Source organism: Guillardia theta (assembly GCF_000315625.1).
Source record: "Guillardia theta CCMP2712 unplaced genomic scaffold GUITHscaffold_66, whole genome shotgun sequence".
NCBI classification, from domain to species: domain Eukaryota; class Cryptophyceae; order Pyrenomonadales; family Geminigeraceae; genus Guillardia; species Guillardia theta.
Window position 1 is genome coordinate 396614 of NW_005434608.1, and position 23919 is coordinate 420532.

The 23919-nt window shown below is 52.2% G+C and overlaps 5 protein-coding genes across 5 annotated transcripts; 1 reads left to right on the forward strand and 4 right to left on the reverse strand.

Moving 5' to 3' along the window:
* Nucleotides 1–4009: 4009 nt before the first annotated feature.
* On the reverse strand, nt 4010–8252 carry GUITHDRAFT_142709 (hypothetical protein; the record flags this gene model as incomplete). Its single annotated transcript, XM_005827542.1, has 11 exons — nt 4010–4073; nt 4135–4508; nt 4627–4726; nt 4827–5195; nt 5323–5519; nt 5572–5799; nt 5855–6058; nt 6116–6232; nt 6284–6466; nt 6521–6589; nt 6633–8252. 11 exons carry the CDS (start codon nt 8250–8252, stop codon nt 4010–4012), a joined length of 3525 nt encoding a protein of 1174 aa, XP_005827599.1.
* A 1538-nt stretch (nt 8253–9790) lies between these two features.
* GUITHDRAFT_113407 (hypothetical protein) lies at nt 9791–12873 on the reverse strand (the record flags this gene model as incomplete). Its single annotated transcript, XM_005827543.1, has 11 exons — nt 9791–9824; nt 10051–10154; nt 10207–10272; nt 10374–10413; nt 10720–10811; nt 10891–10935; nt 10987–11027; nt 11155–11302; nt 12302–12350; nt 12480–12541; nt 12604–12873. 11 exons carry the CDS (start codon nt 12871–12873, stop codon nt 9791–9793), a joined length of 951 nt encoding a protein of 316 aa, XP_005827600.1.
* An 806-nt stretch (nt 12874–13679) lies between these two features.
* GUITHDRAFT_154114 (FKBP-type peptidyl-prolyl cis-trans isomerase) lies at nt 13680–14798 on the forward strand. Its single transcript, XM_005827544.1, has 8 exons — nt 13680–13800; nt 13846–13924; nt 13968–14033; nt 14087–14185; nt 14236–14274; nt 14325–14374; nt 14425–14562; nt 14662–14798. Exons 1-8 carry the CDS (start codon nt 13711–13713, stop codon nt 14725–14727), a joined length of 627 nt encoding a protein of 208 aa, XP_005827601.1. The 5' UTR covers nt 13680–13710; the 3' UTR covers nt 14728–14798.
* A 641-nt stretch (nt 14799–15439) lies between these two features.
* Nucleotides 15440–17302, reverse strand: GUITHDRAFT_75447 (hypothetical protein; the record flags this gene model as incomplete). Its single annotated transcript, XM_005827545.1, has 3 exons — nt 15440–16093; nt 16154–16714; nt 16754–17302. Coding segments are annotated over 3 exons (1764 nt in total), but the record flags the coding sequence as incomplete, so codon positions are not given.
* Nucleotides 17303–21389: 4087 nt separating this feature from the next.
* On the reverse strand, nt 21390–21794 carry GUITHDRAFT_46813 (hypothetical protein; the record flags this gene model as incomplete). The annotated part of the gene is made up of 1 exon (XM_005827546.1): nt 21390–21794. A coding segment is annotated over one exon (405 nt), but the record flags the coding sequence as incomplete, so codon positions are not given.
* Nucleotides 21795–23919: the final 2125 nt, after the last annotated feature.

The window sequence follows — 23919 nt, forward strand, 5'->3', positions numbered from 1 at the left end:
TTTAAAGTTTTTAAGTTTTTACAGACGGTCTACTAAAAATCCAAGAGTAACGGTTCATGTAACGTCGGATGATCTAGTCGCCGATCGGAGTGCCATCGGTAGTGATAAATCTTCAGAGTCTAATCATGGCAAGCCGGCAGTCAGGTCCCCCGCCGTTCGGGCCCGGCCCGACACGGACCGGACCCGCAGGCCTGACTAACTTGTGTAAGAACTCAGGTTCTGACAAACCTCTCAGAAGTTCTTTCAGACGCGATAAGTTCAAGGGATGCGTCTAATCAGGTTGTGAACCAAGTGAAGCCTGCAGGTCCAAGCTAGTGGGCTGGAGCTTAGTCTGTGACTTAGAAGATCCGGTTGGTTGGAGCCTGGGGAAGCTGAGGCGACGCCGGAGGAATCAAGAGGCGCCGGCTGTCGAAGAGGCAGCACTCGTACAGTGGTGGAAGTAAGGCGGTGGTGTGTGAAGGGAAGCTGTTTGGTTGGTCTTGCTGCTACGAGTGTTGGGAATAAAGTGCTGGGGATTGTTGGGAAGTTGATCTGAGTTATCTGAGGTGTTTGGTTGGCTGTGAAAGTCATTGGTGTCTTCGTGCGCACATCATCTGTGAGTCTTGGTCTTTGGACTTATCAGTCAGCTGTTGAGCTGTTCTACTAGTCATTCATCTGTGCACAGACTCTAGGAGTCAGGAATTGATTCCAATACAAAAAGAAAATTTTCTTTTTGTATTCACGAACAAAGGAATACAAAAAGACTCTACGATAAGATTCCAAGGACAACGAGTTAAAGGGCTCTTGGTCTTTGTGCGTCGAATTGACAACGAGTTTGAAGGCTCTTTAAGGCTCCTGGTTGTTGTACTGTACGCTGTTACTCATTTTTTTTTGGAACGGTATTGGTAACTCCAAGTTGACGATCATGAGCATGCCAGATCTGCAAGAGGAGTTGAAACGAAGCCATGGTGATGTTCAGGTCGACAAGCTGAAGCATGGGAAGGTTACCTCCAAGGAAAAACTCGAGGACCTGTTCCTTCCTTTCTCAGGTGCCATGAGTCGTTTTCGTCCGAATCTTGGGGCTTGTTTCTTAAAACTGTTGGACTTGTTTCCGATTGACGAGACTGGATCGTTTGTTGGAGAATTTCATGAAATGTGGGAGTCGTCTCCAGAAGGTCTAGAAAAATTCTCTTCGCTGGAGTGGAAGATTCAGGTCACGGCGTTGTTTCTGCATGCAGGGTACATTTGGAAGAATGGGAAGAAATTCAAGGATGCTCTTGAGAAGTTTAAGAAGTTGCGAGGAAAATTCGAGGAGGCAATCGCAGCCAGCGAGGATGTGATTGATGGTGCTTCAGAGGATGGAGAGATGGGTAATCCACTCGATACATCTGTGGTTTTCTCTCCACACAAGTACCAGATATCACCGAGGTTGTTCAGATCCTCAGCTGATCGACAGGAGGTGGAAGTCTTATTTGAAGATATTGCTGAGGTACTTGTAAGCACGAACAGTTATTTTCGAGTGAAGCTAAAGGATGATTTCGACATAGAGTGGCAGATGTCAGGAGGAGGCAACTATCCTTTGGCATTCTTCAAAACTTTGGCACTGGTACGCTGGAATGTAAAGCAACGAAGTGGAGCTGAGCTTATCGAGCTTACTGAGGACGAAGGGAGAGATCAGCTCAGAGCGCTAGCGAAACAGCCACTTGAGTCTGAAGAAGCCTTCTGGAGGAACGTGGACAAAATCAAGCTACTGTTTAAGAATCTCAAGGATAGTATTCAAGGTGTTGTGGGGGCACACCAAAGGATGGGGCCGTTAGAGATCCAGATCGCTGAACTCTTGCATGCCAGGTGTAAAGAATCGACTTGTGAATCGTTGCAGTCATTGGCATTGAATAGAGAATTGCGAAATTGGAAGAAGAGTAATATGAGACCAGAAAAGATTTCTCTCGACGAAATATTCCACTGGGGGCGCATCTTAAAAACTAGAAGCAAGACGACTACGACCGTGACGCCCGCGATGGATGCGAAGGGAGACGTGTCAGTGGTGAATATCACTGTGGCAAGTGAACCGATGGTACCGAATGAACCGCAGGCTGTCGGAGAAGTTGCAGTGGGCAAGAAGAGATCCTCGGGGTCAGGCGAAAATAGTGGTCAAGCGGATTCGGGAGAGCATCGGTTGGGGGATGATACTGAATATATGCCTGACGGTGCAATGTCTCCAGTTCCTCCAGCAGGCAGAAGAACACGGAGGGATTTCAAGGCGGAGCGAGGGGTCTTGGAAAGCAAATATGTCAATCGAGATGTCGAAGTTCTTGTAAATGGTCAAGTAGAGCAAGGCAAAATTTTGCAGATGGTTTTCAAGGAGGGAAAGTTTCTCGCGCGGATTGTTTTCCCAACTCTCGACAATTACTGGGTGTTACGGTCTGTCACTGATCCTGACATCAAGTTTTTGGAACAAACCGAACAGAAGGCAATGGTGGTGCTTACAAGTGGGGAGACAATATCAGAGGCCTGCATGTTAGCAGATTATTACTCGTGCAGCTTTCCACCGAACGTCTTTGGTGATATGACCGACCATACCAAGGTTTTTAAACCCTGTCTTGATCGTGCAGCGGATGAGATCATGGATGTTGTCGAAGCTACAGTTGGGGGTTCGCCTGAAGTGGTTGTACTTTCCCAGCACAAGAAATTTCCACAGTATCTGCAAGTTACACATATTGTGCAGGGGTCGACTGAATCTGAAGAGATCTTGTATGTTTGGGACAGGGGGGAAGACAGGACAAGCCTTCAGCCAGCATCCCAGCGTTTTGTTCCAGTATGGAGGGATGAGATGTACAAAACTCGTTTACAGCATGTCGATCCTGTGTCATCTGCCCCACAGGTCAGTGCTAATGTGGACCCTACTTTCAGGGATACGCGTCTTCTTGTGGCGAATCTAGCGTTGGTCTCTCCCGTATGGGACGCGGTGGAGCTGGCATCTGACCTGTTATCTCTGATGTCTTCCGACCGTGACAATCCAGCTGCAATGCCTGAGAATCAGGCAGATTACGTGATGACAGCGGCTTGCGATGCAGGAAATGTGGAGAACGAAAGTAGTTTTGACAAGTTACCAGATCCCAAGACAAGGTCAGAGATGTTACGTCGTCCGGATCGGCATCTTTGGGAGCAGGCTGAAAAGGAGGAAATTGCGAAGATCGAAAGTCGTGGGGTCTGGGAAGTTGTTACGCGTGATCAGAAAAACAGGGAGTCAAATCATTCCGTCCTTGCTCGCGCCTTGTGGGTGTATGCTTCAAAACGAGACTTGAAGGGCAAGATCTTGAAACGAAAGGGGCGGCTAGTTATCATGGGCAACTTACTTCCTTCATCTGAAGAATTGTTTGCACCGACTACATCGTTGGACAATATCCGGCTCTTGCTGAGCATCGCGGCAGGCAACCGTTGGAGAATCACATTCAGGGATATCTCTGCTGCTTTCTTGTATGGTGACTTGGAGGTTCCTGTGTATTTGATTCCTCCAGATATCATGAGTCTTCCTCCTGAGTGCCTCCTCAAAGTCTTGAAGTCGCTCTATGGACTTCGCATTGCACCAAGGAGATGGTATCTTAAGTTCACGCAGGTGTTGAAGACGGTGGGAGCAAGTGGGATAGGACATGATGAGATCATCTACCGATACTCCAACTGTGCGGGGGACGTCTTGCTTCTGACTGTCTTCGTGGATGACTTACTCATTGTCTCTCAAACTGAAGCAGTTAAGATTGAGTTTCTTGAGAAGCTCAACACAGTATTCGACTTTTCGGGGAGTGAGGCAACAGGTACCTTCTTGGGCATTAAAATAGAACAGAATGACGATCAGGGTCGGATAACTTTGTCACAACAGCATTTCATTGAAAAGATTGTTGAACGCTTTGAAATCGTTGCCAGAGGTGTCAAAACTCCTCCACTGACGCGCAGCCCCAAGCTTGTCGCGTCACACCCTCAACTTCTACGCATCCCAGCACCGCAACTTGATTCGATTTGATGATCTCGCGCACTACAGTGAAGTTCCACTTCCCCTCAGCAACGCCCTCGACGTCCCACTCTGACGTTCCCCTCTCCTGCGACACACCCACATCCTCCCCCGTATTCCTCCTCGATCTTTTGCTCTGCACCAGGGACCGTGGGCTAGTCTCCTCGTCGAGACGCCGAGGAGGAGAGAGGCTCTTCTGATGCCGCTTGAGCTCGAGCTCTGTGACTGGAGCCTTCTTGGGCTGCTCAACAACAGCAGGCTCAGCGTCCGACTCAATCTTGCTGGTGAGGAGGAGCGGGGTGGACTGTGAGGTGACCTTGCCCCTCCTCGGGGAGATCGGGCGAATGGGGGAGTTGCTGTCCGTCGATGTCAAGTTGGTTGCAGAGCTGTTCCTGGGCAAACGCTGAGAGGGTCGACCTCTAGGCCTTCCCTTGCTGTTTCGGAGCGATGAGAAGAAGTCGTGGACATCGTCTTCGTTCACATTGCTGACCCGCAAAGGAAGCTGGAAGTTGAATGTTGTACCCTGGTAGCAAGTCAGGTCTCCAATGTCTGCTATCCCCTAGCCCTCACTTCCCATCTCCCCTTCCTCCTCTTTTCTTCCTCCTCCTTCCTTGCCCCCAAAGACAGGACGATCATCTCACCTTCCCAACTTCAGACTCGCACTGAATGTCACCTCCCATCAGGAGCGCGAGCTTTTTGCAAACGCTCAACCCCAGAGCTCCGTCCTTAAGAAGCTCCACACTGGTAGAAATGTCAGAGGCAAGCTGAGCTGACGCGGGAGAAGAAAGGGAGGAAGGTAAACGAGCAAGGGAGAAAGCAGCGAGAGTTAGTCTGCACTCACTCTCCGTCCACGAGGTTGTTCGAGTTATTGTGATTGCCAAAGATCATCTTCAGCTGCTCCGAGTCCATACCAGGGCCATCGTCAATGACCAACATGCTGCAGTTGAAGCAGACGCGGCCCTTGCTGTCCACAAACGTCTCGGAGCCAGTCCTGGCCTCCACACGAATTTTCTCGATCTCTTCGTGATTGAGAGAGTGGGAGATGATCTTGGTCAAGACCTGCTGGATGCGGAAGGGATCGCCGACCACGTTGAAGAACTGGAGCTTCGAGGTGTCGATGGAGACGGTGTCGCTCTCCTCGGAGAAATGTGAGCCAAGCGCTTCGAAGAGAAGGCGCAGGTCAAACGTCAGCTCTTCAAGCTCTACTCCTCTGCAAGCATCAAGTGAGCGCCCTTAACGTCTGCAGCCCCTCTAATCACAGCCCTCCCTCCTCTCTTGCAAGCTCTTTCTCTCCCTCACCCTATGTTCTTTCACTCCTGCTCTTTCTCCTCTCTCACCCCATGTTGATCTTCGCGATGTCCAAGATGTCATCGATGATCTTCCGCAGCTGGTTCGCTCTCTCCCACGTCCCTTCCACCAGCGCGAACTGCTCGTCATCGATGTCCGTGTCTTGTAAGAAGGAGATGTTGCCCATGATGCCATTCAGAGGGTTTCTGATCTCATGGCACAGGAACTGCAGCTGCTCCATCTTTGCCTGCATGACGTGTGAGCCTATCATCTAGGCGAGAGAGTGTCAAGCAAAGAACCTCATTGGCCGCCTCTTCTGCCAACTTGATCTTCTTCATGAGCTCCTTCTCTTGCCTCGTGGTCACGTCTTGCGCGAAGAAGACCACTCCCTCGACTGTGTCGTTGGTGGTGCGACGAGCTCCGGCGCTGACCAGCAGGTTCACAACCCCCTTGTTTCGCTTCTTGAAGATGACGTCGATGCAAGCGACTTCACAAAATTTCATCGCATTCACTCGTTGCTCGTTGAGCTGCAAGGGATGACGTCAGCACAAGACACGCAAGGAACGCCGTTGTCCATCGCACCTTTTGACACATCTCGTTGGAGAAAACTTCCAGGTCGTTGCCAAATATTTCCCCGACAAGGCTCTTGCCGATCACTTCCTCGCGCTTCAACATGGTAATCTCCGCCATCTTCGAGTTCCACTCATTCACTTTGCCATCGTTCGTGCAGCAGAACACAGGGACGGCACACTGTGCGATCAACCTCTCATACTCAGCCGCTACCGACTGAGAAAAGTCCAAAGATCAGTCTTTTCTCGGTGAACGAATTCGGTGCAGACCAACCTTGCATCTCTCAAGAACAATCACTGACTCGGTGATGTCTTGACCAACAAACGTGACAGACGCTGCAAAGCCGCAGACTTTCTTGAGCACGTTTGCGTTCAGGAGGAGGTGAACGGTCTGAGAGAACAATCAAGAAAACAAAAGGATGAAGCATAATTGCATGCAGACCTCTGACTTCTGCTTGTTGCTGAACATCTCAAGATGAAAAGGGTCTGTATCAATTCCTGCATTGGTATCGTCTAGGATGCTTGACAACACAGTTCGGAACGACGCAGGGCAGAACTCCTTCAGCTCCTTTCCACATGCTTCTTCCTTTCGCAACGAGGAGAGTTGTTCCATCTTGGCGTTCCACTGCAAGCATGTGAACTCAGAAAAGACAGCAGACATGATCAATCCTGCACAGACCTGAATGATCACACCCGAACGATCTATGCTGAAGATTGGAGCATTCGCAGCGGAGATGATGTTAGACAGCTGGACAAATGTGAGATGGAAATCATGCTTGCACGTAAATCACCTCTGTAGCCATACGAAAGCTTTCAGTTCTGCTCTTCACCCGCTGCTCATGAATTCTCATGCTCATGTCTTGGGTCAACTCTTGCCCTGTTGCCCACGACAAGATGTCGTTGACAAACTTCCCGAGATCCTGCACATCCTCCAGGTCGCTCTGAGACCAGTCACGGCAGCCCGCCTCAGCGGACTTGTCATGCTCGATCTGTCTAAACCAGAGCAGCTCGCCTCCCATCTTGAGGGGAAGGCAGAGCATTCCACATGCGCACAAGGGATCACAATCATACCCCGAAATGATGTCGCGCACATCCCTGCTGCTCGAAAGCTTCCTGTCACTGTCGCTGTAAATCTCATCCACGAGCGCCTTGATGAAGTTCACATCCGGAGTCCTTCCGATGGTGTGGACCTCGCCGCTTGGCATGACAACAGCTCCTCCTGAGGTGTGGGGGACCACGGAGAGGAGGGAAGTCTCCTGAGATGCCACCAGCCCCTTGAGCGTGTCCACTCCTTCAAGGTTCTGCATCAAGTCCAGCAAATCTCCATGGATGTTGAGTAGCTTTGACAACCTTGCCTGCCGCTTCACCTCCATCAAGGAGTCCAGCTTGGAGAAGAAAGCCTGGCTCACGAAGTCGCACACAACTCGGTCATTGATCGACATGTGCTTAGGTTGCGAATAGTTATATCCGATCATGAGGCCCCAATCCCCAACTCTCTTGGTCCTGATGGACATCACAAAGAACGACCTGATGCCCATCGAGAGGAAATATTCCTTGGTGAAAGGATCAGTTGCCAGGTAGCTAGACTTGAGGATAGAAATCTGCGATTTGCTCAATGGGCCCAGGGCTTCCTTCACGAAGCACATGGGCTCGTAGTCAGCGTTGAGATCACGATCGATGCAGAGATTCTTAAAGCCGCACACTTGGAGCAACTGCTTGCTGGCACTCTGGAACAGGAACGTGGAGTCTTGGACGGACGAAGCCTTGTCCTCTGCGACAGGGATGAGGAAACCATACTCACTTTCAGAGGTAGAGAGTTTGTACAGCACAATGCGCTCGTAGCCCAAGATAGAACGCATCGTTGAGACAACAGTGCTGTAGAGGCTCTTGAGATCGCGCTCGGCGAACACGTTTTCAATGGTTTCCCGAAAGCTGATCGTCAACTCAATCGGAGACTCTTCTTCTCGGGGCTCGATGTCAAGGATGACGTGGTCGTTCTCGTACACGAAGTGAATGTACGATTCCACGCCGCCCTTGAAAGTCACGTTGAAGGTGCCTGTAGACATCGAGTCTTTCTTCGCTTGCAACTCCGGCCAGGGCAGATTCGAGTCCAAGATTAGCTCGGACCAAGTTTTCCCGAGAATGTCATTGACAGCCCGGTTGATGATGCGATCCACGTTCTTACTGCAGCCAACCACCTTGCCAGTAGAGAGGTTTGCTACCAAGACTGCGCCCCCCGGCTGCACTCGATGGCAGGAAGGTTCACCGTAATATGGGATTTGGATCGGAGCTCCCAAATCAGAGCGGGGGACATGACTCAAGTTGTTGCTGCTCCTTGTCCTACCTCGGCTTCGCATAAGCCTGGAGCTTATGATCTGATCCATCTCGTAGTACCTACGCCCAGCACCCATGTTGCCTGCTTCAGAAATTTGGGAGGGAATGGTAACAAATCTGTGAGGGGGGGAGCTAACTAATCGTTCTTATTGCAAGAGACTCCAATGATCTCGAGCTTTCACCCCGGCTGTCCTCTCAGACGGCTCTTCTCAATACAGCTCCTCTCAAACTTAGAGCTCCTCTCAAGCTTGCTGGCTCTGTCCGCTCCTCACAAGGCGTCGCATCGCAGCAAGCATTGCCGGGTAGACAGTAAACTCAGGCTGTCTACCTACCCCAACCCGATGGACCCTCTACTGACGTGTACTACCCCCTATTTCCTCTTCTTGGTTGCCTTCGAAAAAGAGTCAGGCATCCACCGGTGATACCCACTACCCCCTATTGTAAAACCCACCCTATCGAGTAAACTCGATGGCAAGTCCACAGCACCCCACCCCCTGAACTGCTTCAGATCACCCCTATGGAACGTAGAAGAGGGCTATAAATTCCAAACCTGTTATAAGTTTGGGGATAGAATATGAAATATTTCACTAAAACTTTGAAATATTCATAGTGACTTTGAGAATAGTAAAACCACATGGCCCATATGACTGAGATAACTCCACCTTAGATGTGCTGCAGTACCGGTGGATCTACCCACCTCACCCCCTTTTTATGCTGCGCGGATATAGGTTTACTACAGTGAAACCTCTTCCATGATCGGTCAATTCAAAATACATTTAAACATAAATTATTCTTTGGATTTGTAAATGTGTTCTATAAAGATAAAAAGAAAGGAAAGGGAGTCAGTTTAATGCGAAGGTGGCGTCCGTGATCATCAATGGTTGTCAGCTGCTTGCAGGTGGAAAGAATGAAAAGTATATTTTTGGTATCCTATCTTATAAGCCCCTGAGCCTCGTATCTCTACCTGTCAAGAACCACCTTGACGCCAGTGGAAACAACCCCTGCCAAAGCCTTTTTATTTAAAAGTGATTATTCCTGGTACGTTACGATCTGGATATACAGGCAGATCCAGTACGAAAGCAGGAAGAAAACATTTTAGGAATAAATTCCACAACATATTTTAAAAACAAGTTTGTTGGCCTTTTAGAGGCCTTCTGGTGTTAACATCAGATCAGTGCTGCCGCCATCTCTCAATTATATTGATACTTGGGGCGGGCCCGATAAAGAACATAGCGGCCGGGCATTCGACAATTATGGAACCCGGCGAGCTTCCGGCGCTTCCGATGATGCTCAGTAACTCACTGAGCCGCGACAAGACGAGTCTCGAGGCTCGGAGTCCGAGTCAGGCGGCTCGCGGGGCCCTGAGTCACGTGGCACTTGTTCGGCGGCGAGTGAGGGCAAGCTTACTCCGTCACGCTGTCGCGGACGGCCCAAGCGAGTCAGGTTGTCAACTTTACGTCGAGTCGCGGCGGCATACTAGACGGTACTCTGACTGCGGCCAGCCTGCGGAACTTCGGAAGCCATCCAAGTCTCCAGTTCAGGTTTAAGTTCAATCACGCGCATATAAACTTGATACTGGCGACTGAGACATTCCAAGTTCCGCCGAGCCTCGTGGTCAATCCTCGATGATGTTGAGGTCCGACCAACAGCTGCCACAGCAAGTCAGCAGCGCCGGGGGCCGGGCTCCGACCGGGCCGCCCGGTGCAACTGAGGAAGAAGCAGACTTGAGGGAATACCTGGGACATCCGGCCCCGACGTGAAGGAAGAAGATATGCCAGGGCTGAAAGCATCGCAATCTACGTGGAGTCGGACAGAAAGTTCAGCAGCAGAAGCGGAGGGACAGAACTGAAGTAAGATAGAGGAAGGGGAAGAAACCTCTCCTGGCAGAAGCACGCCCCCAGCGACAGGATCGCCCATCCGAGGAGAGTGAGGAGAGGCCACAGGCATGTGACGCACACAAGCCAGATCCATGCTGGGACCTGGAGGATCGTCTCAGCCATGGCTTGTCAAGGTAGCAGGTGAGCAAGAGACCTCGTACATGCGCCGGATCTTGTCGGCAGCGTTCTTGGTCCAAACCAGCGCAACCGGAGAGACAACCTAGAGCAGGGAGGAGAGTAAGGAACACGAGGCGCGCTCGTACGCCGCGTGGGTGGCGCGAGGGGGGATTTGGTGGGGGGAGAGGGGACGTTGGAGAGGACCTCTGTGCCACCGGAGACTGTAGCGATGGTGCTGTAGATGCTGCGACAGAGTGAGAGGAGCAAGACGTTGAGTCCTCCTCGCCTCTCCTCAGTGATGCCGTAATCGCTCCGCACCCAGACAGTGCTGGGCCGACCTGTTGCCACAAGAGGGGAGAAGAGTGTAGCGCCGATGTTGAGGAGGGGAGGAGCAGAGTAAGAGGATGAATCAGCGAGGAGAAAGAGGAGGAAGAACGGAAGGGAAGTTGAGACGGAAGGAAAGTGAAGGGGGAGGGAAAGGGGAAAGGGCGGGGGAAAGGGAAAGTAAGAACAAGAGAAGGGAAGAGAAGGAGTCCCACCTTGTAGATACCAGTTCACTCCCTGTTCCCACTTCTCCTTCCAGCCCGCGCACGTGATTATCCCGGGCGAGCAGCAGTCTGACGCAACCGCCCAGTAGGCAACCTGGACGCCGCTGTAAGGAGCAGCTGACAAAGGAGCAGGAGAGTTCGCGTGCCTGCTTGAGCGAGTAGGATGTGCCCACTGCGGTCTCCGGGACGATGGGTGCTGCGCACACTTGCTGACCGTCCTGGATTGGAGTGAGGAGAGGGAGAAAGACAACAGGGTGAGAGGGGGATACTCGATCTGCTGAGACGGTGTTGGAGTGATCGACGATGGTACCTGAGAACGCAATTGAGGAGAACAGCAAGGAAGGAAGCGGCTGAGGTTGGCTGAGGCGAGCCTCGGAGGAGCAGTGAGCATGAAGAATGGCGGTTAAAAAAGGGTAGTGAAGGGGCGAGGAAAAGACCGTCAAGAAATCCATAGATTCCAAGGTGAGCCTTTGGAAGACGAGAGGGAGCAGGGTCGATGAGCAGTTCTGTGTGCTTGAGGTAGAAAGAAGATTGAACGAAGAGATCGGCTGGAAAGAAAGATCCCAGGATAGAGAAAAACGCGACCTGAAGGATGAGTTTAAGAAGACAATGAATGAGGGGAGGATAAGAGAGAGGGAGAAGCAAAGACATGCGAATATCAGAAGCTGGGAGAACATAGAGGAGATATGAAGGAGTGGGGAGAGGAAACTCCTTGCAAATAACGACACTTGCCGTTATTATTAATGTCCCAGCAGGAAACTCCCACTCATCCGTTTTGATTGAAATGACAATTCCTGTCAAACAACACCAGTGAGGTGAAGAAGGAGAATAACAATGACTAAGAGTGAGAGTGAAGGAGAGGGTGATAAAGAGGGAGAGGGAGAGGGAGAGGGAGGGAGAGAAAGGGAGAGGGAGGGAGAGAAAGGGAGAGGGAGGGAGAGAAAGGGAGAGGGAGGGAGCAAGGCCGCAAGTGAGAATCAACCGATTAGAAATAGTCCTCCTAGAACAGACCCCCAGATTATACACATTTTCGGCATCCCATGATTCAAAGCTGCGCAGCATGGAAGGCAAGATTCAGTAGTTGAGGTCCACTTAGGAGAAGGCAGGAGGACGAGCAAGGAAGCAATAAGAGCAAAGCGAGGAGGTAGAGAAAGAGGAGGAGGAAAGGGGAGGAGGTGAAAGCTGAGACGGCTCACCCGTTAACACTATCATCCCCTCGAGGAACGACATGAGTACTAACGCCGACCCCCAAAACTCTGCAGAGAGCAAGGAAGGAAAGGACAAGCAAAACACGAGTAATCAGTACGAAAGAGTATCCGCTCAATCACAAAGTAGAATGCAAATGACGAAACAGAGGAAGGAGGAGATCAGATGAGATTACTTAGAAAATCTCTTGACTTGTTCACAAGTTGTCTCCGAGCTGGAGAATGAAGTCAGGTCCCTCTCACTCACAATGCGCAAAGCAATTCATCTCATCGCACATGCTTCACGTTGCATCTGTCTCGCCTGATTCAGCTGCTCTCCTGCATTTCGATCTTGAGAAACTCGACGTGGAGATCTCCCCTGCTCTGCTCCCTCCCTCACCAACGTTGAAGAACAAGTTTCCTCCATCCCATTTGTAGTTTCTTGCCCGCTATACATCTCAGTCAGTGGGCATCGTGACCACGAACAGGCTCTGCCTCTTTCGCAGCTTCTTTGTTCCATCCCCAGCTATCATGTCGGCATCAGATACAGCCTCAGCCCATCCAGTGTGCCAACTCACCCCACGTCCTGCTCTGCTATCCCCTCGTCGTACTCTTTCCGCTTCTCAGGATCACTAAGCACCTGTCGACCGTCGTCATCCTCCTGCATCTGCGCAGCCTGCAGGCCAGGCGAATGATCCTTACCGTGTATGCCTCGTTGAGCAGGGCGAACTTCTGCTGAGCCTGAGGGTCATGAATGTTCTTGTCGGGGTGAAGCTTGATCGCCAGCTTCTTGTATGCCTTCTTGATCTGGGCATCTGCACCCCCGGTCAACTCTGTGCAGGCTGGAAGACCTCCCTTCGACCCACCAGAAACATCCTTGTCCACTCCGAGGATCTCATAGTAGTTCTTCTTTGTGGCCTCCCCTCCGTTCTCGTCCTGGTTGATATCAGGGGGGCGAGTAGTGCTCGCCATGAGAGGAGGCGGTGTCTTCACAGGGCTGGACTTGTTGACATCATCCTGTCCATCTCACTTTCATCATGCCTGCCAAGAGATTGGTAGTTAGCACATCCGTCTCCCAACTCCGGTCCTTGGCCTGGGGAATTCTTTCCTCTCTGACTCTACTCCTCATTCGTTCTAGTACTGCATGACCCCCTTCTAAGTTCCCGTTCTCTCATCAGATGATTCCTGTATCCCCAAACTTTCCCCTGTTACCCTCTGCCCACCTTGTCCTTCCCTGTCCCAGTCGTTCTCACACCATTGGCGCCCATCCACCTGCTTTGTCTTGCCGCCTCCTTTGCCCTCTCCCTGATCAAAAATGGCCTTCGTTGCGAATCCGTGATGTCCCCGATTTTTCAAATATTTTGAAAGTAGTCATCATTATTTGAAACTAAGAAGTAGATAATTTTCAAAATGATTCTGAGATTTCTGATGGCCGTGCTCTCAGTTTAGACGGGACCCCGGCCGTGGCCCTCGGCGGGCCGGGTAGGGCTTGAGTGGGGATGTGGGGTCAGATACATCTAAAGGGGGTTGCAAAATGCTGACAGAGGGAAACGAGAGCGAAGGAGAGGGAGGGAGCGATAAGGGATGGATATAGGAGCGAGCTATGGCTGAAGTCATGTTTCATGAGAAGGAAGATGGTAGGTGGGTAAGGTGGAAGCTGCATAAATTCGATGTTGAAGAGGAACGAACATGGTTGTATATTTGGGGGTGCAGAAAGAATCGAAGAATTGCAGTGTTGTGCGACGTGGGAACTCTCATTTATGCAGTGCCTCCGTTGCAGGTTTTCTTATCTCGCCCACTGGTATCAAAATGCGCTCCTGGATTGCTCCCCTCTCCGTCGTCCTCGCTACGATGACCGAATTCTCCAACGCCTTCACCCCCACCGCTGTTCCGGCTAACGTGAGGCCCTCGCCTCCTCCTCTTGTTGTACTGACGGGCTGCAAGCTCCGTCCATCTCGCACCGCCAGCTGCGCTCTTCGCATGGGCCTCGACCAAGAGCTCTCGCGCAGGAGCCTCATCCAGGGTCAGTGCCATGGGGGGGGTTCGAGTTGGTTGACAGCTAGCAGGCTTGTCTGTGGCTGCTGCTGGTGCTGCTCTTCCTGTATTTGCAGCAGAGAAGACGAGCAAGAAAGGTATACAGAGGATGGGCAGCGCTACCTGCTGGTGCCTGACAGGATGCGGCCAGGGAGTGAGGCTGTGATCGTGAAGCCTGGCCTGTCCTACGTCGACAAGAAGAAGAACGATGGGATCCTGAGCGGGCTGACCGCTGGCGTGAACGAGGGAGGTGAGAGGAGTCGCCGCTGCTTGTTGGAATGTGAAGGGGTTGACCTGCAGACTTTGTTGTCATCGACTACATCGCGTACCTTAGAGACGGTGAAAAGTTTCTCCCGTTGCTCAGTCACTGAACCATGCTGTGGCTGCAGGCACCATCTTCGACAACACGCGCAAGAGAGGCAAGCCTGTCGCCTTCCAGGTGCAGCGAGTAGGTGCGAGTGCGTGTTTGTTGAACGGTGAGGTGGGCAGGTCGGGAAGAAGCAGGTGGTCCCAGGCCTCGACCAGGGGATCATTGGGATGAAGGCAGGAGAGGCAAGGCAGATCTTTATGAAATCTGAGTTTGGTTATGGAGCACGAGGAGTTTGTCTCGAGGATAAGGGTTGCTTGGTAAGCTTGCTGCTCGCTACTTCTCTCCCCCCCCCCCCTTCCGATGCCCTCCCCAGCCCCCCTGTCCTCCTTCTCCTCTTCCCCTAACGATCTTCACAGGTTCCTCCTAACACTGATCTCGTCTACGACGTTACGCTCATCAGTGTTGGACCTTCGCCAATCTAAGAGACTGGTGTGTTGTGGAGGAGATGCGAGGGGTTCGAGTAGCAGGATACAGCAAGTCTCCCTCACGTGCCCTTCACTTGTCATCCCCCGAGGCTTTGATCTCCTCCATAACTGTTGCCGCCTCCTCCTTGAGCGCCGCTAGCTTCTCTTCATCCCCTGGCTTGAAGAGCCACTCCTCGAAGATGGTGTTGCCCTGCCTCAACGTGCCCAGCAGCCTCCCGTCGAGCGACCAAACGCGGACCAGATGGTCGAACCCTATCGAGATGATCTCCCGCTTCCCCTGCAGCGCTGAGATCGACCGAACGCAGTCGTGTGCATGCCATTGCTGTAGCACGGGGAATACTTTGTCGCCGTCCGCAAGTTTCGCCCCCGTTCCTCGTTGCGAGTCATTGAAGCTCTCCCTCGGATTAGGGGGAGGAGGAATCGGAATCGAAGTCGTTCCCCTCCTCCTGAGCCGCAGCTCCAGGATGTCCGTTGCCTGGGGCTCAGGAACCGGTTGAAGCTCCATACTTTCATCCGGTCTAGAGAAGTTCTTGAGGTTCTGGAGGAAGACGTCGAGGGACCTGACCTTGATCTCTCCCCCCTCGTCTCCTGTCACGACGCACTTCTCCTCGGGGAAGAAGGCGGCGCACAGGACGACGCTGTAGACACTCTGGAGGAGGATGTTCTTAATCCTGCTGATGCACTTGAAGCGGAGCGAGACGTGAGCTGGGGGCATCCCCCACAGGCAGACGTTGCCCAGGATGTCAGCGGAGAGGAGGAGAGGGAAAGGCTCGAGGAACGTGAGGACTGTAACATCCTGCGAGTGGCCCTTGCAAATCCCCTCCAGCACACCCAGCCCGTAATGCCAAACTAGGATGTGGCCGTCGGCTCCTGACGTGGCCACCAGCTTGAGGGAGAAGGAGTTGGCCAGGCACGTGATGTCCTTGGAGTGACCCTTCATCGTCCTCAGCAGCACTCCCTCGTCGTTGTCCATGTCGTCGTGGATGCAGACATGCCGATCCCAGGAGGAGGACAGCAGGCACTTGTCGAGATTGCAGTAGACGAGCTGGGAAACTTCGTCCCCGTGGGCCTCGAAGGACTTCATGAGAACCCCGTTGATGTAGTTGTGGCAGGTGATGTTCCCTTGGGCGTCCCCGATGAAGAATTTCCTTTGACGGTCGTCCAGGCACATTGAGATGATCGGGTAAGGCGAGATGTCTGGGAAACTTTTGAGGAGCTGCCCGGTCGACGAGTCCCAGATGCGGACGGAGCAGCCGGCAGCGGTGATGAAGGAGTCGATCACCTCGTTGTAGAGGGCGCAAACTATCTCCTCGTCGTCAGTCAGCTCGGGGGTGTGAGAGAAGCAGAACTCGAACTCCTGGAACTTCCTCGCCCCAGCGGCGATGATCAAGTTCTTGCTGGGCAGGTTGATGTACTGCTTCACATCCTGCAGCCCGGCATCGCAAGAGAAGCTCTGCAAGCACTCAAGAGTCCGCAGGTCCCACACCTTGAAAGTCCCCGACTTGTCTGCAGAGAGCAGCTGGTATGCCCCCGTGCGCAAGGCCACGATGTGGAGGCCGAGCATCGGGGCTCTATGCCCGTGCAGCTCCGTCAGCTTCCTCTCAACGAAGGGGTTCCAGATGAGAATTTCGTCTGACACGCCGGCACTCACGATCATCTTCAGCTCGTGCGTGTAGGCGATGGCGATGATGCCGTTCCTGTGCCCTCTGTACACCTTCTTGGGCTTCTTGCCCCCTCCTTTCTCCCACAGGATCATCGTCCCATCCAGGTATCCCGTCAGAATCCCATCCAGCGAAGGAACGTCCACAATCACTTTGATCGCACTCTTCTGAGCTTGCATCTTGACGCTCTTCTGCTCCATCGCGGTGATGTCCCATGTGAGAATATGCCCGTTCACACTCCCGGTGAAAAGAGTAGCGCTCTCTGCATCCCAGAACAGAGTGTTCTGGTTGTCAGGAGCAACCATCATCGGGCTTCCATCGGGCTTGTTACTGATCACCGCGAACCCGGAAGCCTCCCATACTGACTGCGTGTCCCAGATCGTGATGGAGGCGTCGCAAGTGACGGCAACGATCAACTTCTTTACCCGGTTGTCGATGTAGGTTGACGCAAGGACTGCCGCCTTATGAGCAAGGGAGTGGACGTGTCTCTTTCCGAACAGATCGTAGATCAACAAGTCAAGACTGTTGTTGATGGTAATCCCGATCCAATCTGTCGATTCGTAGTACGATATGCTCTCTACTTTCTTGGGCAAACTTCTGTCTTCCCAGACCTTCTTTGGGTTGTATCGCATCACCGAACTCGCCTCTAATGCGCCCTCCGCCATCCCTTGCTCATGGATGTACTCGTAGAACTCATCCCACTCCATCGTCGCATCCCCATTCACGTCCACCTGAGCAAAAAGCTCGCACAGGGCAGCGACGAGCTGCTCCTCCCGCACACTGTTCTTGGTGAGGTACTTGAGCATCACCTTGACAAAGGCCGTCAGCGTCAGGCCATCTTCTTCGTCCATGAACTCTTGACGAATGTCTGATAGATGACTCGTGTCAAGGATCATCATGATATCGACCATTGTCTGCGTTTTCCTCTCCTTCATCATCTCCCTGCGTTGAATTACCGTATTGCGCTCTCTGGATCTCTCCTGGACTTGCATCCTGTTGTTGCTCATGTTGGTGGATTCTCCCTTCACAACAAGCTTCCGATGACCTCCACACTGCGCTAACCCTGATAGGTAGCTTCGGATGGTCGCCAGATTGTTTTCGGTTTGTTTTGCGAATTTCACCTCCTCCATGGTGGCCATGGACTCTGTTGATCCTTTTTAAGGAGAGGGATTCAAGTTCGTCAAGTGAGGATGAAGCATTCACCTGACAAGAGATTCAGTCAGGTTGAATTCAATGGCAGCAACACAATGCCCTTGCATACAAGCCAGCATGTTGCAAACAGCCACGACAAGCAAGAAACGAAACCATCATTACCCCTTCTCTCTCAACTCCTCTCTGCCTGCTTGCCTGCCTCTTGGTCAGCCATCCTTCCCTTCCCTTCCCTTCCCTTTCATTGCCTCCCTCCCCTCCCCTCCCCTCCCTCCTCCTCCTACTCCTACTCCTTCCTGGCAAGATTTGCACATTGTTCTTCAACGGAAGCTGCCGTTTGAAACCGTTTTCTTTTACACATTCTCATTGATTTTTTTATTGGAAACATTGCAGTGGGATGGCGGTAGAGTAGGGGTCATCAAATTTATGGGGTGGTACTGTACTACCAAAAGGTGGGTAATACAGTGATAATACATAGGGTCCGAGATGAAACTGAATATTTCCAGGGTAGGGTAGGGAGCATTTTGAAGGAAAAAGAAAGGTTGGGGCGGGGGTGGAACTCTGCCGAGGATTCATGCACGTGCGGCAGTGAAGGCGCGCGGCATGCGGAGGAGATGAGAAGCAGGTGAGTGAGCGAGTGAGGGGAGATGTTGTCTGTGATGTTATGAGAGAAGATGTCGTCTGTGATGTTATGAGAGAAGATGTCATCTATGATGTTATGAGAGACGATATTGCCTGTGATATTATGGTTGAATCATGATCTTTGCCTCTTGCAGCTTGCTGTATATTGTTTAATTTACTTTGAAGTGTGTATGCTCCGTCAATGGCTGTTGTATCTACGGTGCTGTTTTTCCCGTGGCATGCACCGTTTCAACAAGCAGCAACATGCGATGAATGCGGGTATCGGCGGACTGTTGTTGTCTAGATGAGCAATCTGCTTCACCCCAAGCTACATCTGACATGTTCCCTATGTCGATTTGTGTGTCGTTCACTCCTGAGAGTATTTTTGTGTATCCTTCATGTTGACATTGGATATGATTCCAGGTTCCTCAGGGATAAAAACCCTGTGACAATGCACTTCGCATGTACATTATGTATCATAAGATATTTTTTCCAATGTAGAATGTGTTCTTGTACAGTCAAACCTGAGTAAAATGTCGATTCTATTCTGCACCTTGTCCAGCGCGTTCTGCAGCGAACGCCACCTCAACGTGTCCACCGCACACTCGTCGATCGACAGCCCCTTTACGATGTCCTGCTTAGCCTGTGATCATGCACTCATGCTGTAGCTTATCTATCACGATCCAGGGCAACGTAAACCTGAGCGCCGAAGAGAACATCCCCGATTTCTATCACAGCCAGGAACGAGGGGAAATTGTGTTTCATTCACCCTTCATGTTCCAAGGTTCTTCTAGGTCCTTCTAGATCGCGGACAAGGTGGATACCATCGAACCACCTCATCAACTTGCGTCATCGATTCAACGGCGTCATCTCTCCCATGTATCGAAACCCGAACTTGGAGAAGCGATGACGAAACAAGCAGAGCAAGACAACTGCAGCTGCCATGGCGACAAAGGCGAGCTGTGCGTTGTCTGTACTGCTGCACCATACTCCAGGTCCCTCGCACCCACCTTGCGACCTCTGCATGGAGCTTGCACGAGCATCGAAGTCGCTAGCCGACATCCCCGCTCCTCGTTGTGTAGGAGGCTGCCGACACATGTTGAGATCCTCACCGTGCCATTGGCACAGGTACCGTCGAACTTCCATGAAACGGTCGCGCTTTCCTGACATCCTGCGATGCTAGGGATGGGGTTTTGTCGAGCAATGCAGGAAGAAGGTGGGGAGGATGAGAATAGAGCCAACAGAGAGCGTGAAAGCAGAGCGCGAAAGGACAGCCCTCACCTTCACTTCAGTTCCCTTGCGGTGTAATCAGAAACAGCCAACGGCACGGCTCTCCTCCAGCAAGCAACGTAGAGCATCCCAGTAGTCGTTGTCGTCTTCATCATCGTCCTCTCTCTCCTGGAACTCCTCCTCGCTCTTCCTCGTATAGCTTACTGCCTCCCATGGCTCTTCCTTAGGTCAGAGGACCCCACCCATCATCTTGAAGGTGGTTCACGGGGAAATAGACCCCTGTGACATCAAGCTGTACCCTCTTGCAACCTGCTTGCAACCAGGCTTAGCTTGCAACCATGTGGTTTGGAGGGGACGAGGGACAGGAGTGATCGAGGGACCAGCCAAGTCAACGATGTCGTACACCTGAGCATAGCAGACGATGGTGAATGAACTGAGGGGACAGCTGCTCGGATGCTATCAGGATCAACCTACGGAGCTGGTCTCCCTATAGACTGAGACACGCAGGATCCTCGATCCGGTAGCATCGTTATGAAGGAGCGGCAGCGAGCCCTGTGTGATCTCCTCTTCCACTGCCATTCTAGAACTTTCCGTCTACTGTCTCGGCTGCAATGTAGCAACATGTCGGGGAAAGCATTGACGAGTTCGTAGTCAGGGGAGCGAGAGCAGATGGGGGAAGGAGAGGAGTCGATAAACATGCACTGACATGGTCAGTTTCTTTCACCGCTCAGATGGGATGGTGTCTCTGAGAGAACTCGCAGGTGACTGAAGCAAAGTTTGATCTTAAGACTGTACGTTAAAGTCGGCATGAAATGGACAGGCATCCAAGTTTCGATGTGTCAAAGTTGATTGAAGATGATTCAAGAGACCTCGCGTATCAAGTTCCTAGTCTTCAACCGACGACACTTGTTCTCTTTGACACTTCATCGATATTTCGTGGTATGGTCCAAACAAGCAGGGTATATCACACAAACGTGTCTATTCGCAGGCAGGCCTTGTGTCTATTGCCGACTATGTGACCTCCTCGTCCGTGATGAAGTGGCTACCACCAGCACATTGGTAGCCTCCATCAACCTTGATCCACTCAAAGTCCATCGGGCACCTTCCGAGCGCCTTGATCCTCTCCTGCCTCGCCTCCTCCTCCGCAGTCTTCTGTTGCCCTTGCTGAAGGATGAGACGCCTGACCTGCTTCAAGAAAGGAAGCCTGCATCCTTCTAACCCGTACCGCACCTTGTCCTTGTCCTGAAACCCTCCTTGTCTCATCACATGATCCACTACACGATCGTCGATGGATCGACTGAGCATGGCCTCCAGGTCATCGAGGGAGTAGCCCAACTCCTTGCAAGCTTGCTCCAGGAGGGGAGATAGCAGACTGGGATCTGCCGAAGAGCTGTCTTGCTTTCTTGTGTTGAGAAGGACTTTCTTGATGTTTCTGTTCCTCACAGGTTTAGCTGCTGCAGGAGGAGTCGCCATGGGAGCTTCGAGGACATTTCCTTGTGATGTTGAAGATGCTGGGTGAGCAGGCGATCTCAGCCATGAGCTGTGTTGGCTCGGCTCAGCAGGAAATGATTCTTCCATTCGAGTCTCCTTGCGCTCGTTCTTGACGTCCTCCTCCATCTCCTTCTCCGTGCCAACCTGACTTCTTCGTTGAAAGATCTCTGAGAACGTTTTCTCGATGTCCTCACTCGTGTACGATCCATCCACACTTTGACTTGGGGTAGTTGATGCTTCGCGCAGGCGATAAGCACGGTGGCGGTACAGCCCCTGTACAAGCAGTCAGACGTTCGAGCGTGAGATGGGAGACAATACCGTGAGGACGATCTCCACCACGTCTCGAGCTGAAGCCCATCCTTGTAACTTGGTCAGCCTCTCGTACTTCTGCAGGAGAAGATCGTGGCATTTCGATGAAATCTCGATCCCAGCCCTCTTCACTTCCTCGATCGTAGCATTCAAAGCTTGACTGGCCGTCCATGCGTCAAATGTCAACCTGTACTTGTCAAAGCGACTTCGGAAACCAGGGTTCACACTCTTGAACAGCTTATCCATCTCTTCTTCATAACCTGCAAGGATCACCAGCAGATTTCCCTTGAACTCCTCTTCGGTCATCAACGATATCATCGTCTCTACAGCCTCCATCGCGTACGATGACGTGTAAGTCTCGTTGCTGTGCTTCGAGTTGCAGAGGCTGTACGCCTCATCCACGAACAAGATTCCTCCTTTGGCCCGGCTCATCGCCTTTCTCACGATCGTCTTGGTCTCTCCCACATACGTCCCTTGCAGAGATGTGCCGCTGACGACGATGACATCATCAGAGGGGAGCACGTGCAGCTTCTTGAACAGCCTCCCCATCCGTCTCGCTACTGTCGTCTTCCCTGTCCCCGGTGGTCCAACAAAGACCATGTGGCTGTCAGCCAGCACGTCTGCTGGATCCCGCTCCTCTCTCTCCGCGATCGAGACCATGGCGATGATCTGCTCCACCATAGTCTGCACGTTGGAGATGTTGTAGAGGCCGGCAAAGATGGCATCCACCGACTCGTCGTCGTTCTCTATCTCAAAGTCAGCCAATGTGAGGACGTTCCACTCCATGGCTGATCCAGCAGCCGTTGAGAGCCGTCTGGCCTTGTTGACCTGCAGTGACTCGCGTTACACTGGGTAACGATCTCAAAGCAGGAGCTCGCCTTGGCCTTGTTCACCAGAGAGGCAACAGTCGCTGCGTTCCTGGTCCCGTGCAGTCAGCGATCAAGGCAGGAAGAGGCGGCTGGGCGAGTGGTACCCGAAGTTAGGGAGCCTCCTCCGCTGCCAGAGAAAGCGAGAGATGGTAGGGATGTCTTCAATGTCGGCGAACTTGAGGCCCTCGTCCTTGACCTTCATGGTCAGGACCTGCTGCATCTCGTACTCGTTGAGGTCCTCAAAAAGAAGCCCGAAGTCATCAAAGTTGAATCTTCGCTTCAGTCCCGCGTTGTTCTCAAACATGTCCTTCATCTCTTGTTTGTAACCTGCCAACATACTTCATCGATGTAGATAAGCGAACACTTGTCTCACCCGCAAGAATGACTGCAGACCGGCATGTGATGAAGCGAACGCAGCTGCGAGTCAGCAAATGACAGGAGCGCACCACAACAATTCAACCTGCGATGTCGCTGCCTGCTTCACCATCCAGCTTCTCCACCAGGGTGTCCAGCACGTTCCCACCATATTGGTTGGCCTTGCGGTTGGGGTCGAGGATGTACGCTTCATCGATGAAGAGCACCTTACCTCGCGCCTCCTCTATCACGTTCTTGGTGATAGTCGCCGCCGATCCTTCAGCGTTGCCTGTCAGGTCGGAGGGAGTGACTTGGATCAGGTCCCCTACGGAAAGGAGGGAACATTCTTTGAGGAGCTGACCGTACAGTCGAGCTACTGTTGTCTTCCCGGTCCCTGGGTTCCCATAGAAGATTCGATGCAAGGAGATGCTTTCAGGTTTCCCTCCCAGCAGCTCGTTCTGGTACGAAATGGCGCACAACTCCACCAGTTTGGTCATCTGCTCCTTGACATTCTTCAGCCCGATCATCTTGTTCAGTTGCGCTAGTGTCTTGTTGTCTTCTACTGAAGGCTTCGTCCCCAGGGCGTCTTGTGTGGTTATTGTTCGATACTCCTCCACCCTGACCGGTTTGTTCGCCAGCTTCAAACTTCCCAATCGTTCCATCTGATTGTGTACAATGTTCTCCACGATCTTTTCCACGTCCAGCGCATTTCCGAATCCCACCTTTGGTCGATTGCCAACGAGCCTTCTGGCCAGGGTTTGAGAGAGGTCGATCTTACACAGATGCTTCGGCTCCAAGTGAAGGCCTCTTTCCCTTAGAAACCGAATGAACAGGCGCTGGAGTTGACGCTCGCTGAAGTCAGGCAGCTCGATGGTGTGGATGATGGAGGTGAAGGGAATGAGATGCGTCGACAGCCTCTCTCTTACCAGCATGCGGTCCCCGATGATGATGAAGTTTGTGTTGACTCGGTGACGACGGATGAAGGCGAAAAAGCTGTCCAAGACTTGATTCGACTCGTTGGGCTGCTGATCTTTGGGCCTCGGGATCAACTGGTCCACGTCATCAAGGACGAAGCATCCTCCGATCGCCTGCGTCATCAACGTCTCCAGTCTTTGCGCCGGGTCCTTCTCCTTGAGAACGTCGAAGGTGCTCGCCTCAACAAACTTCGCCTCCTCGGATGCAAGCTGACACATGGAGCGGCCCAACAGCTTCCCAGCTGTAGTCTTCCCGGTCCCTCGGTTGCCGATGAGGAGGAGGCACTGAGAAGCATGAATGTGGTGCTTGATGGGCGAGTCCTTGTTGAGAAGCGCCTAACGCCAGCAGGTCACTCGTACGACTTGTCGCTGCCTCCGTTACCTTCTTGACATGCACCAGGGCATATCGTTTGAGCTCCGACAAGCCTTCTAGACCTATCAGCCTGCGAGGTAGCGTTAGATCCACAGGGAGCAGCGCAAGCATATTGTGCGCTTACTGGTCCAGCGACTCTGAAGTGAAGCCGTATGCAG